The following is a 17,499-nucleotide window of genomic DNA, read 5'->3' as shown; positions in this document are numbered from 1 at the left end:
TTATATCAGCCTAACCACATCGTCGTTAATTATTGTAACGCGAATCTTTGATCTAAATAACATTCACACGTCTCTGCTGCGCATCAAGTTGAGAAGATGCCGGGCGTAATAAGAAGATTGTTTGTGTTCGTAGGCGATGAAATAGTCATTAGTCAGCGCAGCAGTGGAACAGTTTAACTATCACGTAGGTCTAAAGAGAGTGATAATGGCTGTCATCGCATGAAAAAAAAAATGCAGTTCATGTCAACTGTATAAATATTATGTTGTGCTTTGATAGACATTTTTTTCTCGTAACGTGAAATTAAACAATACACGGAATTTCACTCGGGAATTTTTATTTAATAATAATTTGATGTGCGTAGGATGAAAATTAATTAAAATTCTTTTGTGTCCCGCGCGCAAAACAACAAATTCTTTTGAAAAACACGACATAATAAGTGCAGTTGTTATCACAATGCACAATAAACAGGTAGTTTATTGCTCAACAAGTCCCATTATATTGTTTTGTGCACGTCAATATTTTTCGCGTGTATATTTGGTTGCCTAAATACACAAAATCGGTAATTTTCTGTTTAGGATTAATTATTGCGTGCGGAGAGCAATCAAAGGACGCAGTGTGCAATATCTCTGGTGGAAATTTAATTAAGTTTACGAGTTCGACACCCACTGGCGAAAGAGGAGTGGGGGAAGTACGCGTGCAATATACAATCAAATTTAATAATTTACATAAAACGCGCGCGTACAAGCGGCGGCCATGTTTCATTGATGCAATGTTTAATTAAATGCAACCAGGACACTCTATATGTCATTCAATTGTGTTGTGATGAAAGTATACATACTCATTATACATAATAGATCATTTTATAGGTTATAGTCGGGTGATTTTATTTATTTTTGTGTGAATTGCGCATTCCACGTGCGTGGCGCGCGTTGTTTGCGGAGAGTTTCGTGCCGAGTTTATGACCGGCGGGCGTTTAGGCGGCCTTTTTGGCTGCGGCCCGGGATGGGGGCGGTAATTCGGGGCCGCCTTCGTACAATGTGTTACCTTAACGGCCGCCAGGATGACCGGATGCTAGGCAGTGCCATGGTTCTGATTGGATTTCGATGAAATACTGTGGCGCTTTAATGTCACCCGAAAGTGACCCCTTTTTAACCGGCCGAGGAGGAAAAGATTTCCGGGAAGGTAAATGACGATAAATTCGACACTTGGTAAATATTTTTTAGGGAAATTTATGAAAAATATCGCGAATTTTTCTGTGCAAAACCGGTATTTCAGTATATTTCATTAAAAAAATACCGGTATACCGTTTTTCCGGAAATAATACCGAATTAAAAACTAGGTATTAAAAAAATACCGGTATACCGGTATTTGAAGAAGAAAAAGACCGGTATACCGGTATTTGACGAAGAAAAAACCGGTATACCTGTATTAATACCGGTATTTTCCACCCAACGCTAAAAATTTCCCATCTTTTTCCCGTTTTATTTTAATTTTAATGTAAAATCTGTCTCGAATGTCACAATTTTCCTGATGTATTGCTATTTGCTCTCCGATATCTCGGCGTGAATAGAACCGAACGATACGTACGGTTTTTTTTTTTGCTTTTCCAAGGATATTGTCGACAATCCGAGCGCGAAGGTGAAACGCTCTTCGCTCACGCTTACATCTTTCTTATCTTTTACATGCACTTACGCAGAGTACTTACGAGTGCGCGACGTTCACAGTACATTGTGTCGCATGAACATTACATAAAATTCGGGTAGCATTGTGCGCCCAAGGCCTTCGGGGCATGCAAATGTGGATCGACACAACCACGAACATCACATTTATTTAAATTTTTCCACAGCGTTGTATTCCCCGGCGCGATTTCGGGCTAATATAGTTATATGCTTCGCAAAGTGACCGCTAGATGTCGCCAGCAGGACTAAAGTGAACGATTTATTCCGGAATAAATGTTTTCAACGCAAAGTTTTATCGCGCTGACGCGATACTACAAAGACGAATGATAAAGACAAAACGTTGCTATTATTCTAAGCAAGATAGCCGTGAAAGTAAGCGCGATAAGAATGTTTTTGTGCGTCGGCGATACAAAAGCCAAAAGTTGTTCGCACAAACTCAGCTCTAGAGTCTGTATACAATGCTGTAAAAACACGAAACTAATTTGCCAATGTCTCAATGTCTCGCTGGGCCACCAGCAACCCTTTGCACCTTTATTACTCAACGAGAGACGAGAAATTACTGGAAATTATTCTTACAAATAGGTTATGTACGTAAAAAACGTATGCTACACCCGTTTAAGTAATAAATAATTGCGGGAGAGATAAGTTAACATTAAAAACGAATGCTAAAGCATTTATTTCGTGTGCTGATTATGCTTTAGATGTAATTTTACGAAAAAATAATGGGTATTTCACTCTTACATAACCGCACAAAGGTTAATTTCCATGAAAATTTAATTAATTACTTACGTATGAGACTTTGCGGCTGTGGGGTTGTGCAGACTGTGTTTTCCGGGTTTTCTTGGTCGGTGTACACTTGATAAACTTGTTATTTTATATTTTTCTTCCCGGCGCGTAATTAAAACATTCCGGCGTGCACACTAAGTGAGTATCGCCGAAAACGCTCGTTGAGAAGCAGAAAAAAGCACCGAAACAGCGCCGGCGACCTAGGAATACGATGTGTATTTAATTTATAAACTGTTAAGAACAATTACAGCAATAAATCTTACCTTAAATTCTGTTTAAATTCCACTTTAGTGAAGAGCGAACTTGCAGTGTGCACAGCGGGAGAATTCAACTTTTAGAGGTTAGGTTTGCGCGCGCGTCGGTTGCGCTTGTGACTGCGCTGGTCAAAAGTGTTGCGCATGGCAGTGACAGACTAGTCAAAAGAGATACTTTTGTGATTAATTTGAAAATAAATATAAAATAACTTAATTTTTAACGCTTGAGAAAAAGTTATTTTGTCCGCATGGTATTACTCCAGGGATTGTCAATACGGTTAAGGGGCTAGTGCTTTGCTAAAATTGCAACCCGTTCGTTTTTTTATTTCGGCAGCGTCCCGCTGGGAAATTTACTAATTTATAAATTTTTACGGCGCGATTTCGAACCTCCAAATCGGCTATTAAGCGATGAAAATAAAAATGGGATATAAAAGGTCCAATAAACCACAAGGTCGTTACCACTAATGGCTTGGTGTTTTGCAGGTTGCAGAATGGCCATCTGTTATCAAAATTTATAAGTATTACCACCAACAAAATAACAAAAACAACGTTAAAAGTTGAATATATAATTGAATTATATTTAACTAGCCTTAACCCTTGGCATCGCTCGCGAATATCTAAAATAATGAAGTTGTTTCCGTACGCGTCTGTAGTCACAGAAGAAGTAACAATGAAGTAGAATGGCGGGAAGTTTAAAATGGCTGAAAGTATAGTCTATGGAAGTATAGTGTACAGTCTCCATAGTGTAGTCAATTGGATTTGATGTTGACGTAGCTGTCGGTAATACAGTGTGATAATACAGTGTGATGGTACTATAGTACTTAGGTTTGAGCTTCATTGCTGGAATGCTAGATGGCGTTAAAGTAGTCAAATAGCCAGATGCAGAGGTATTATTGGCTAAACTATTTCTTTATTTTATTTAAAAAATAATTTTTTTTTATTAAATAAAAAGTAGCCTATAACCATTCGGGGACCACTAAGAATATGTGTACAAATTTTCATGTTGATCGGTTAAGTAGTTTTTGCGTGAAAGTGTAACAAACATCAAGACTTTCGCATTTATAATATTAGTAGGGATATTATACAAAAGAAACACTGATTGAGTGTCTAGACGGCTGCAACCCATTATACACTAATGAATATAAAGTTATCCAACACTTTGTGCTGTAGATAGTTGGTTAGGTTACTACTCGCTGTCGAATGAAACGCGTGAGTTACGCGAAAACTTATAATTATAATTATAATCATCGTAATAGTTTTGAAAGTACGCGCGAGTGGCAACCGAACCAAAATGAACTAAAAAGTAAAAATCGCTCATTCTTAGACGACACGACCTCATGGTCTCTATTAAATTTTATCGCCCGTTTCTGCGTTTTAATGCAATGGCTCTTGGCAATAGTTATGCATTAAGTACGTAAATCTCGAAAACCGGCCACGAAAAAAATGAAGCGCAAAGCAGAAGAAGAAGAAAAAAAAACTCGGGCATTTTTTCGCAATAAACATGATTTATCTTCACGCAGATTCCCGAAATCTCGCCGGTTTCAAGTTGATGTGAGGCGCACATCGTTAGCAATAAATGTGTCGCGCTATTTTTTCTGTTTTCTGCAACGTCTGCACGAGCCGAGGAAGAAACTCTGACTACTTTTATATTAGAATAATGCCAAAGTGTGCAATAAGCAAAATCCCTTCTGTTATTTCCTCGTTTTTTGTCTTTGTCTATGTCTCAAAGTTTAAACCAGGAGAAATAAAAGAAAAACGAAAAAAATTAAATTGCAATTGTTCAGTTACGCTGGTGACTGCTTTCTGGGTTGCCTAGCGTTGATTAAAACGAGAATCCGCATTAGGCGCGTGTCACGTCCTGTTATAATCGTAATGGTAATATTCTAGGACACGGGAAACAATGCGAGGTGAGGAGAGGAGTTGAGCACTCCTTGCGGGTTGGTTACAATGCATGAGAGCCGTGCCTTATAATAGGACACTGGGACAAGGACGAATGTGTAATATTAAAGGAGGTGTAATATTGCTTGTTCCCCGCCGCCATTTGCATCTCTATGCTAATAAATATCCCAATTGGGAGTTGGGTGCAATCCAATTTTGATTTTAATTGCTTTATTTGTGTCTTACAGAAATGGCGCGCTATCACCTTCGATTGTTCATCATCATCGCCGCCATTTTGGTTTGCTGTAGATCACAACCAAGTGGAAAATGTCCGACGGTGTGTCAGTGTTACCTGGACCCAAAGGGACGTCATACTGTTGAGTGTAAACATGGGGGCATGAAAGGGTCACTACAGTTTAGTAATATGAGTATGGGGATTGAGGTGTTGAAGATATCAGCTCCAGATGACAATATGAATGACCTATCGATGAATCCTGGTATCAGGCAGTTTAGACAACTCGAGGAGATTCATATTACCAAGTCAAATATCCCTAACTTAGGGGAGAAGTTCTTCTATGGTCTTTCTAAACTTGAAGTGTTGAATCTTGCCCAGAATAACATCACCCAACCATTACCCACGAACTTCCTGGGGTTAATACGACTCCAACAGTTGTCTCTTGATGATAATCGGATTGATTCCTTACCGAGTGAAACCTTCAGACACCTTACCGATCTCCGAATGTTGTCTGTACAACAAAATCGTATCCAACAAATAGCCCCTGGAGTATTCCGAGGGTTGATCAAGTTGCGTGTGTTGAAACTCAGTTGGAACTACATCAGACACTTCGAAGCCGAAGTTTTTAAGGATTTAAGAGTAAGTGGTTCATAATTTAGGTTATGTTGAGTTTTTTTTATTTTTGTGGTGGTTTTTATAGGATTTACGAAGGTTGGAATGTCGTGGTTGTCAATTGAAAGCAATCAACCGCCATGTTGTTGAACTCCTCCCCCTCCTATCCCATTTGGACCTCAGCGAGAACGAAATCAAGGTCCTGGACACCGGAGACTTCTCAAACACAACTAACCTTAGGGTCCTGAGATTGGATGCTAATCAAATTCGGGATCTGCCTGGTTATGTCCTAGGAACACATGCGGGTTTAACAAATTTATCTCTAGCTCGTAATCAGATAGCGAATATCGCCAATGATGCATTCGCCAACTTGGTGAACCTCACCGCATTGGACTTGGGCTACAACAACTTGAAACATTTAACGAGCGATGCGCTAACTGACACCCTCGGAAGTTTGGAGCGTCTGGTGCTCAGCGGTAACCGGATAGCTTTGATCGAACTCAAGCGGGCATTACACGACGCCACTTTGAAAGATTTACAATTAGCAGATTGCAGCATCGCTGAGATCAACGCCGTCTTCATTCCGGATACGGTGACCACTCTCAACTTGGCTAACAATCAATTATCATACTTGTCTGTGACGGTCCTGCCCCCAAGTCTAAGAGATCTTGATATATCCGGTAATTTATTCCGTGGTTTGGAACAGGAGGTTGTAGAGAAGGATATCCACTTCAAGTTGGATCATAATCCATGGTCGTGTGATCTGTGTCATATTATTCCTATGTTGGAGAGGGTTAATCGTAGTGAGGACCTGTATAAGGTACGTTGTGCATTACCCTACCATCATACCAAAAAGGTGCTGGGGACTATCCTCCGGGAGGATTTGAGTTGGTGCAATGCGGATGGTTACTCCTCGGAGGGTATTAATTTCTTCCTGAGTCGAGATGACGGCCGCTTGGGGATTTTCGCCGCTGCTGCTTCCTTACTGCTATTGGTGATTACAACATTCGCAGTCCTCGCTGCGTTGTGTTATTCCCGACGCCATGCTGCGAATTATTACACGCATGAGGACAAGCGCGATGAGAAGGAGTCGATTTTTGAGAATTTGAATCCCAGTCCCATTTTTGGCGGAGAGGAGTTGAGTTTTAAGTTTCCTTTGGAGGTTAACGATATGAAGATATCCATTGCTACCATTGATGAGATCAGAAAGGAACATGACTCCAATAGTACTACTACAACGTTGACAGGGACTTGAATAGGTGGTGTATTGTGGGAAGTCTATATTACTTTTTTCATAAAGTATAACTTCTGTGTTTCTGGGCATAACCTCAAATGATTTTTCTGGTGAAAAATGACCAAATCAACGAATTCCACTGCCACAAAATTAAAAATAATTATGAATACAGTTCAAGTTTTTGATCGTCAATTAAATTTGAAGCGTGCCAGTGAAATTTTGAAAGAATTAGTGGTTCTATAAAAACACTTTGTTTCTTTTTATATTTTCTATGGTAGTATTATGGCCTAATCGAATACTATACTTTATTCATATACTATTAATCATAATTATTAGATAGTGCCATTTAATAATTGTTTAAAATGAACATTTGTGGCCAAATATTCTTATACAATGCTATTTTGAGTACTTAAACGAACAAAACGAATGCTTTTCATGTTAGTTATGTGAAATATGTGTGATTTTAGTGTTGTAAGCTAATCTTATTTATGTAGCCACTAAAACATGACGTTTATTTTTATCTCTGATTAGTTTTTCACTCATTTACCGAGTGTTTTGTACATTTGCATTCGTATAACTTCTATTTTTACAACACATTACAGATATATTTATATATTTTCAGAAAATGGAGAGAAATGAATATAGGTTATGATGATTATGCTATTGTGTTGTATATGATATGATGATGGATGATTGTTATTTAACAGATTACGTCAATAAAATACATCAGATCACAACATATAATCCTTACTTCTTTACTAATATTATAAATGCGAATGTCCTGATGTTTGTTACACTTTCACGCAAAAACTACTTAACAGATCATCATGAAAATTTGTACACATATTCTTAGTGGTCCCCGAATGGTTATAGGCTACTTTTTATTTAATAAAAAAATTATTTTTTAAATAAAATAAAGAAATAGTTTAGCCAATAATACCTCTGCATCTAGCTATTTGACTACTTTAACGCCATCTAGCATTCCAGCAATGAAGCTCAAACCTAAGTACTATAGTACCATCACACTGTATTACCGACAGCTACGTCAACATCAAATCCAATTGACTACACTATGGAGACTGTACACTATACTTCCATAGACTATACTTTCAGCCATTTTAAACTTCATTGTTACTTCTTCTGTGACTACAGACGCGTACGGCAGCAACTTCATTATTTTAGATATTCGCGAGCGAAGCCAAGGGTTAAAGCTAGTATTTATATATTTTCAGAAAATGGAGAGAAATGAATCTAGGTTATGATGATTACTATTGTGTTGTAAATGATATTATATGATGATGGATGATTGTTATAAATTTAACAGATTACGTCTATAAAATACATCAGATCACAACAAAATATCAAAATAATTGTTTTGTTTTCAACCAGTGACATTTTTCCCTCCCATTTCCGGTTTTTTGAGGTAATGTATGTTTTTACATGTTCTATTGCAGAATTTAAGTTTTTTTCGTCAAAGGAACCAAGTGACTGTGCAGAAAGTCATGTCAAACGTTCAGAAATCAGGTGAATGTGTCAACTGGAGCGTAGGAAGTTGATTTTTTTTCTTTCTGTGTGGTGTTGAAGGAAAGTTGACATCCACCGGTCAAGCTCCGGCACGCGATCAATCATCTGGACAAGTCAATTTTTGAAAAAACGTCGAGTCATTTGAAAACATAAAAAACCCGGAGCGCTTTAATAAATATTTTGCTTCGCTTTTATTTGCTTGTTAAAAGTTAAAACTTTATTAACCCTTTTTAAGAGTTGCGAGCGCTGCCTCGAGTTCCCGGGATGAATTTACGACCAAATAGATCTTTTACTCTCCTGTTATCCATTGTTAATTGAAATTCTTGCAAATTAAATTCTCCGGGATTTCATCTACACGAGTACAAATTAACACCTTTTTCTTTATGTTTTTTGTGTATTTTGTTTATATTTTAATACAAAAACTGTAAAAATGATATTTTGGGGTTGATTGATTAATTTTGCAATTTCCACTTGAAATATTTGAAATATTGATACAAAATGCACGCGTGGATGAGCATCCGAAGAGGGAATTCATTAAATCAATCCTCATTTCCTCGTTTTCTCGATTTTCCCCGTCGGAGTCTTGTAGCCAGTCAACGGCAGGTGATCCAAGGTTAGTTTAATCGTCGACTTTAATTTATTCGCCGCCATGGGTGATTTATGGATGCATTTTTCTTTTTCTTTGTTTCTGGATGAATTACACGCCCGAAACTAACGCAAATCTTTTATTTTTGTTTTAATTTGTTTCTACATGTATCCTGCATGCATGGCTAATTATACAAGGTGAAAAAAGTTAAAAATTTAAATTTTAAATGCGATCGCACGCCCACTTTAACTCCGCTGGGTCCTGAAATGCGCCGAAAATGTGCTGTGTGTGCTTTTCGATTCTCGGTGGTAGTGGAAGAGCAATAATTTCCCACTTTTGGTCTTTGGAAAGCTCGCAGTCGCATTTCACTCGTTGTTTTGCGTAATGAATCACTCACTTTTACGTTGCGAGCTGAGGCCGCGTAACAAAGTGAACTCTCGAACCGGCGAACGAACTTCATTCGCCCCCGATGGCTGCCGCCGGCTGAGTGGTAAGTTAATTCCTGCCTGCAATAAAATTCAAAACAGAAAATACAAAATGAAAACGAACCTCGACCGTCGGATGTGCAAATGCGCTGCTTCTTTTGCACCGACCACACTTCTGTGTGTAAATAAAACTAGTCCGGGGAAAATTCAGCCATTAACAGGCAAATATTTGAGATTTGGGATGTGAATACCGGTATTTTCATGTTTTGCTATTTTAGAGCTTAATATTATATTTTTTGTATGTTTTGTATAAAATACCGGTATTTGATAAGAAAAATACCGGTTAACCGGTATTAATACCGGTATTTCACACATTTAATTGACAAATTTTTATTTTAAAGAATTTTTTCTAAATTTTTCTTTAAAAGTTTTTGTTAACTTGAAAAAATACCGGTATACCGTTATTAATTCCGGTATTTTTCACACCCCTACTTAAAATGTCTATTTTCTGCGCTAAATTAACAAAAAAATAAATAAAAAAGAATAGAATAGAAAAGACGATTGATAAATGTCCTGATTTAGTCTAGGACGATTCTAAGAAGCGACGGAAAGGTTGATTCCCTGCTATTAGTATGATTAGGGCAGGCTTTCGAGTAAATTTCTTATTGAATTGGCCGTCCTTGGTCCTCTAAGCCTTTCGTTATGTATCGGTCGAGATTTCGGCCCGACGTTGACGAATGTCACGTTTTAGTTGAAGCAGACTAGTGATTTTCCAAACTGCCACAAATTTCATCATTTCATCACGTATCTAACCTCAAAAAGGATTCGCAAATGAAATTTACGAAAATATCCACGTTGCAGTTGTCAATAATTTTATTTATTGCTTTGCCTCACATAAATTTATACGGCGGTAATAAAAAAGAAAATAGTAAAAAATACAATAATTTAAAATGAATATTTAAGTGTTTTGTATGAGATAAATATGAAATAAATCAATCAGATGTAATTTCCATGAGATTTATGAAAAACACATCTGCGAGGCGGCTTCCAGCGGTACTTGAATACGATTTGAAATATTTCAATAAGCACAATCTGTGCGTGAAATTCAATTACAATGGAAGTATTGTTTCCACTTCTTTGTTCGCATTACTCAAATATTTCATTGTGGAATTGTTATTTTCTATTTGTTTTACGTTTTCTAAAGAATGTTTAAGTCAATTTTATGTTTAAACAAATACTATCCTTTATGGAATTCTTTTTATGTCAGTTTTTATCACTTTCTACTTTATCGACGGCCAGATGTGCTGGATATTCAATTATTCAATAATTCACAGAGTCACAGAGTCCAGATGTGAGCCAGACATAAATAAATACATCCCTACTAATATTGTAAATGCGAAAGTCCTGATGTTTGTTACACTTTCACGCAAAAACTACTTAACCGATCATCATGAAAATTTGTACACATATTCTTAGTGGTCCCCGAATGGTTATAGGCTACTTTTTATTTAATAAAAAAAATTATTATTTAAATAAAATAAAGAAATAGTTTAGCCAATAATACCTCTGCATCTGGCTATTTGACTACTTTAACGCCATCTAGCATTCCAGCAATGAAGCTCAAACCTAAGTACTATAGTACCATCACACTGTATTATCACACTGTATTACCGACGGCTACGTCAACATCAAATCCAATTGACTACACTATGGAGACTGTACACTATACTTCCAAAGACTATACTTTCAGCCATTTTAAACTTCCCGCCATTCTACTTCATTGTTACTTCTTCTGTGACTACAGACGCGTACGGAAGCAACTTCATTATTTTAGATATTCGCGAGCGAAGCCAAGGGTTAAAGCTAGTATAATATAAAATTTCATAACCTATTTTTAAGGTTAAAAGACGTTGTGGTCACGTGACACACTTATTTCTTGTTTTTGTGTAGAAAAAACATTTTCAAGCAATAATTAAAACTTTTGTTGGCATCGATACTTTATTTTTCGAAAAACAACCCAATTAAAAAGGATCAAATCTAATTACGTGTAGAGCAGCACTGCTGCCCTCTGGAGAGCGTGCTGCGTCGGCCGACATCGATGCATATAATCAAATATAGCAAGTTTTTTGCGCGCGTTGCGCCGTTTTCGCGTTCATTGCGCGTCGCCGCTTCGTCGTCCTTTGCCGGCGAGTCAATAAGACGTGGAAGGCATTCATCCTGCGCGCCCTGCGAGCATCTCTCCTCGCCTTTGGTTCGTTTCGTGACGCCCGCGAGAGCGAAACTTTTTAATTCAATTTTTCAAATAACGACGAGTAACCGACTCCGGGGCTTCGACTCCGACTGACTTGCGAATATATTTCATCATCGTTTTTTTTTTTCTTCAGCTTAGCGCGAGAGATGTAAATCTAAACTTTTGATATATATTTTCTCAAATAAAGTCAAATTCTATTCTACGCATAGATTTTATACTTTTAGAGGTTTAGTAGTGTCAAATACCGGTTTTTAAAATCGGTATACCGGTATTTTTTAAAGTTTTACAAAACTTTTTAATTAAAATCTCAGAAAATTAAAAAAAAAAATTGATTATTTAGGATGTGAAATACCGGTATACCGGTTTTTAAATTGTTAAATACCGGTATTTTTTAAATTTGACAAAAACTTTTCAAGAAAATCTCAAAAAAATCTTTTTCAATAAAAATCTGATTATTATGGGTGTGAAATACCGGTATACTGGTTTTTAAATGTTCAAAAACCGGTATTTAAAAATAAAAAACTAAAATTCCCATCTGTAGCCTGCCCAATTGTCGAAATGTGTTCCTTGAAAACCCGCCCGCGTAAATCGATTCTTTGGCTGCGCACCAAATTGTTTTCCGTTTGATTTATTTGCTCAAAACACACTCCAAGTTAATATATAAATAAATATAAATTATAGACGCACTTAACTCGAGCAAATAACTTAATGCTTTGTAAATATTACGACATATCTAACCTCAAAACATTTTTTTTTACACTAAATTCCCTTTTAAAACTAAAAATATTACATTTTTATTAACTATTTCATTTGCTACACACAATGAGGAATGAACAAACGTCACATAAAGAACAATCCAACATTCATTCATTCCTAGATGTTTCGTTTGCCTGCGCTGGCGGCGCCTCCACCATTGTGTAGCTGCGTTTCGTTTTCCATCTTCAGGCATACATCGTGTTTGTCACGGTAATTTTACTATCTCTCGGCTTCTTCACTCCGCCGGACGGACATTAACGTGACACTCGACATTGTTGGTTTGTTGGTTTTCGGTTTGCGGCGCTCTGAAAGGAGGAAACCTGACATTGTTCAAACTCGCACATTGTTGCTGTAAACTGGCTGCGGCGACGCACTGTGTGATCTGCGAGACAATGCCGAGGGAGAGGTCGCCTTCTGATGACACACACTGACTGCTTCGAATCGTAAATTTGATTTACGCAGGATGTGTGGAGTGGAGGATTTATGATGTAACGAGTTTTCAAACTTTTTGGACTCAAAATGTATTTGACATCAAATTATTTTTTGTTTTTGCCAAAAATTACGTTTTTTGAGGTTTTTTGCTGAAAAAACAATTTTTTGTGATGGAAATACCGGTATACCGGTATATACCAAAATACCAGATGTTATTTTCACCGAAAAATATTTTTTTTGCAATTTTACATCAAATTTTTCTTTATTTTAGCAAAAAATTAAATTTTTCTTATTTTTTCGATAAGAACACAGTTGATGTATATAATTGATAATATACATCCCCAGTCATTATTTTGTCCAAAAAATATTTTTTTATTTAATTTTACATCAAATTTTTCTTTATTTTTGCAAAAAATGACATTTTTGTTATTTTTTTCGGCAAAAACAAAGTTTTTTTGATAAAAATACCGGTATTTATCGGTAATACCGGTGTTTCATTAAAAATCCACATTCCCCGTTAAATTATCCTTCATTTCCCAAAAAAACACATTTTTTCTGCAAAAAAAAAAGAATACAAATCTGCAAAATCCAATTTAAACACAAATCGACATTATGCCAAGCAATTCGTGAAAGGCCAAAGTATTCCGGCAATAATTCTTCGTTACGCATTTGCAACAGTCCCCGCTTTCCGTCTCGTCGTTAGTTTCCAACTGCACGACATTTGCGAATGTACAAAATATTCCGCACCAACATATTCGCTTAAAATGTTGATAATGTTTGCGAAAACGACCGATGATGCTAATTTATAGCCGTCCACATTTCCAACTCATGCATATTTAAAAAATAAACCAGAAAAACAATACCTATTCCACGTTGTTTATTCACTCCGCTCATTTTCACCCTGAAAAGTTCGCAACCAACACCACAGACGTGCGGTGAACTTAGTTGAAAGTCATGTCTTCCATTTTGCGCCGCTCGTTAAACCGCACGGCGTACACTTATTGCCGAAAGTGAAATATTGAGGTTGTGTTGATGTTAGACTATGCAACACTTTCTTTTTACGTCAAGTATGATAGTTGCGATCTTCACTATGGGAGGGCGTAGTTAATCGTCATGCGAAACGACGTACTTTACCCGCTGGGCAGTTACATCCCTACTAATATTATAAATTATACAGTCCTGATGTTTGTTACACTTTCACGCAAAAACTACTTAACCGATCATCATGAAAATTTGTACACATATTCTTAGTTGTCACCGACTGGTTATAGGCTACTTTTTATTGAATAAAAAAAAATTATTTTTAAAATAAAATAAAGAAATTGTTTAGCCAATAATACCTCTGCATCTGGCTATTTGACTACTTTAACGCCATCTAGCATTCCAGCAATGAAGCTCAAACCTAAGTACCTACTATAGTACCATCACACTGTATTATCACACTGTATTACCGACAGCTACGTCAACATCAAATCCAATTGACTACACTATGGAGACTGTACACTATACTTCCATAGACTATACTTTCAGCCATTTTAAACTTCCCGCCATTCTACTTCATTGTTAATTCTTCTGTGACTACAGACTCGTACGGAAGCAACTTCATTATTTTAGATATTCGCGAGCGAAGCCAAGGGTTAAAGCTAGTGATAGATAATTCTTGTTTAATGGAAAGGTAAAAGGCAAAATGTTGAGTATGTTTCAGAGAAAGCGCCATTTTATTGTTTCTTCAAGCGTAGAGAAGTTATAATATTATTTCAAATTGATATCGGTTAAATTTTTGTGCGAGAGTGAAAAATGGCGATTTCATCGCTATTAAACTGTTTCCCGGTCGTAAAACGTCCATTTTGTGATCGTCAGAGGTTGCAATTCAGGTTGTTTCCACTTTTATTTCTTTCAATGCTCATGTCATCGTTTTTTATCTGTTTTTTAAGGAGAAAAAACAAAAAAATACAAATTTTGAGGTTATGATGCAATTTTTGAGGTTAAGCTGATTGAATTCCGTGTGCAATTCGATCCGGCGTGGGTGTGGACATTGTCGTCATTGTTTCGGCGCGTTGCAATGTCAGTAAAAAGCCCGGAAGTGGGTTTACTGTTTGTTTTGATACCGGACAGCTCTCGGGTCTCGGTTTTACGATCACTGAATCTCAAATTTACGGCCTGGCCGAGATATACCTTAGGCGCTCCGTGTGTGTCGCGCAACCCTTAATCTTTTATATGAAATTATATTTGTTCGACGGTCACTCGCTTTTATATCTATTTCTCGTCCGGGGCGCGTCGAGATTTCGGTTTTATTCACGTTTCATTCACGATGGCAAGATGGTGTCGTCCGCGTGGCCTGAATTCCTGATTGTGGGTGGATAAATAAAGAAGTCAGGAGTCAAATCATGTGGGATTTATTTGTTTCGTGTGTAATATATGCAACCAAATGTACAAATAATATTGATTTGGTTATTAGAGGTTATGTTGTGGATTTTACTTGTCAACGTAAGATGATTTGTTGAAAACATGTCTATTATTAGGTTTCTGATTCGTTTTTCTTTTTTTTTTGTTGGCGGAAATATATTAGGCCCATTTGTGTCGTGTTTGTTTAGTTGTTTTTTCCATTTTCTTGTGCGTTTGTTGTCGTGTCTTCAATCTATGTCACATTTCGGATATTCTCATGCATGCTTGACTACAGTGACAACAAAAACATCTTGAAAGGATTTTTCGCATACCTGCATGGACGAAACAAGAGATAAGTAGGTGGAAAATGAGTAAAAAATGTTTGAATGTCGTGAAAGAGGAAAATTTGTGGAAATTTTATTTATTTTTGTTTTGGATGAATTTAATTTCGTGTGAATGTAGGTTTGGTGTGTTGGTCATTAATCCATGGCTTTGTGTCTTGCTAATCCTTTAAAAGGACCTCCTATTTTGTGTATTAAGCTTAAACAAATGGCGGAAATCTACGAGAGTTTAAATTTTACCACAAAACAACACAGAAGTTATATTTGCTGTGATATATTTCTATTAAAACGATTAATATGAAAGTTTTGGCGAAAATGTATGTTTGTTGCTTGATAACAGGAAAACTATTCGGTGAATTTTGATCAAATTTTGTAAAATTAAAGTTTATTTATTGGAATAACCCATAGACTACTTTTTATTTCAAAATTTTAGGTTTAAGGGTGAATAATTGGGGTTAATAAGTATAATTGTGATTTTTGCGTATCTTAGGCAACTTTTAATACATGTCGATGAATGTAAGTCACAAATACTAAATTTTTAAAGATAAACTTTATGTTGAAAGGTAAAATTCGAATGAATAAGTCGTTAATCTCATTCGCATTATCCATTAAAACAATAAATATGTAAGTTGTTGTAAAAATGTATGTTTGTTGCTTGATAACAGGAAAACTATTCAATCAATTTTGATAAAATTTTGTAAAATTAAAGTTTATTTACTGGAATAACCCATAGACTACTTTTTATTTAAAAATTTTAAGTTTAAGGGTGTAAAATAGGGGTCAATAAGTAAAAATGTGATTTTTGCGTATGTTAGGCAACTTTTAATGCATATAGCTGAATGTATGTCACATAATACTAAATTTTTAAACATAAACTTTATGTTGAAAGGTAAAATTCGAATGAATAAGTCGTTAATCTCATTCGCAAGGATTACGACAGCTTTAACTCTTCTTTTCTTATTTCTCAACAAAAACACGCGAAGCAAACTACGCGAGAAAGCGCCCCGTTTGTGACGATATTCTATTCTATTCCGTCTGCACGGTTTGTTTGTCAACAGAAACGCCTTTTAAAAAATTTATAACGACCTCAAACTTTTTCCATTCCGCACCGATTGGCTGCGCTCGGCTGCCGTCCGCATCGATCAATCTTTTATTGTGAACATGCAAACTATTTCCTGCAACTTTTATTGATAGCACTTTACATCTGTTTCGCTTGTAATTAAATTAAAATTAGGTTATGTATTGTGGTGTGGTGGGGAGGAGGGGGCTGGAGCGGCGAAAATTTGAGGGTGCTTGAGAAAAGGCTCTGTAATCGCTCGGTGGTTGAGTGAGAGTATTCTATTTTGTGCCTCCTTGATGCTCGCTTATTGCATAACTAACGCACACTCGTGTGCTTTCATCCCCTCTGGCCGTGGGCCTAAAAGGAATCCATTCATTTGCCGCACGCTTCATTAGCATATTCGATCCGGGCCGATATTTTCATCGGCGCTGCCTGAAAGAAAAGACGCGACGGCTAAAAATACGCCTTGGGGGCACAATTTTAGTACATATTTCAGGTGAGAAGATATCTTCCTCGAAACAGGATATACAATGTGTTTTGATGAAAATTTGGGGAAATTTTGAGGAAAATTGGAAAATTTTTGGGAAAAATTGAGGAAAAATTTGTCAAATTTGGAAACATTAAATTTAATATGGGAAAATATGACAAAATAGAGAGAAATTTGAAAAAAATTGAAGAAAAGTGGAAAAAATTAGAAAAATTTGGGAAAAATCGAAAAAAAGTTAGGAAAATCTAAGAAAATTTTAGAAAAAAGTATCCTATGTTATTTTCCAGGGTCCAAACTATCTCTATACTAAATTTTATCAAAATTGCTTCAATGGTTTTCGTGTTATCATGTCACAAACATACAAAACACCTCAAATAATGAAATAATTCAACTAATTCCGCGTTTTTTCTTGTTTTTCATTGTATTTCTTTCTGCTTTGTTCCCCACTTGTGTTAAAATTGGTCGGCATTACGACATTAATCATTATGCGAAGTGGCAGAAACGCGAAAGGTCTTGTAAGTATCTTCCGCCCCATTTAAATTTAACGCACGCCGCCGACATGCAAAAGAATCT

The 17,499-nt window shown here is 36.5% G+C and overlaps 1 protein-coding gene across 3 annotated transcripts in view; it reads left to right on the top strand.

The window, feature by feature from the left end:
• The window catches only part of LOC135796611 (carboxypeptidase N subunit 2-like), a 30,699-nt gene extending 23,276 nt beyond the window's left edge, over positions 1-7,423 (top strand). For all 3 annotated transcript variants that reach the window (XM_065308703.1, XM_065308702.1, XM_065308701.1), the window contains exons 2-4: positions 4,847-5,472; positions 5,534-6,736; positions 6,767-7,423. In XM_065308703.1, coding sequence (XP_065164775.1) covers positions 4,849-5,472; positions 5,534-6,700 — 1,791 coding nt within the window. In that variant the 5' untranslated portion in view covers positions 4,847-4,848 and the 3' untranslated portion in view covers positions 6,701-6,736; positions 6,767-7,423. The remainder of the gene's footprint in view (positions 1-4,846; positions 5,473-5,533; positions 6,737-6,766) is intronic.
• Positions 7,424-17,499: the final 10,076 nt, after the last annotated feature.

Source organism: Atheta coriaria, unplaced genomic scaffold, assembly GCF_025399875.1.
Source record: "Atheta coriaria isolate IRGN ID8LTWV9N9 unplaced genomic scaffold, Caltech_Dcor_3.1 hic_scaffold_7_pilon, whole genome shotgun sequence".
Lineage (NCBI taxonomy): Eukaryota > Metazoa > Arthropoda > Insecta > Coleoptera > Staphylinidae > Dalotia > Dalotia coriaria.
Note: the sequence above shows the minus strand (reverse complement) of the source record. Positions and strands in the feature narration are given on the sequence as shown.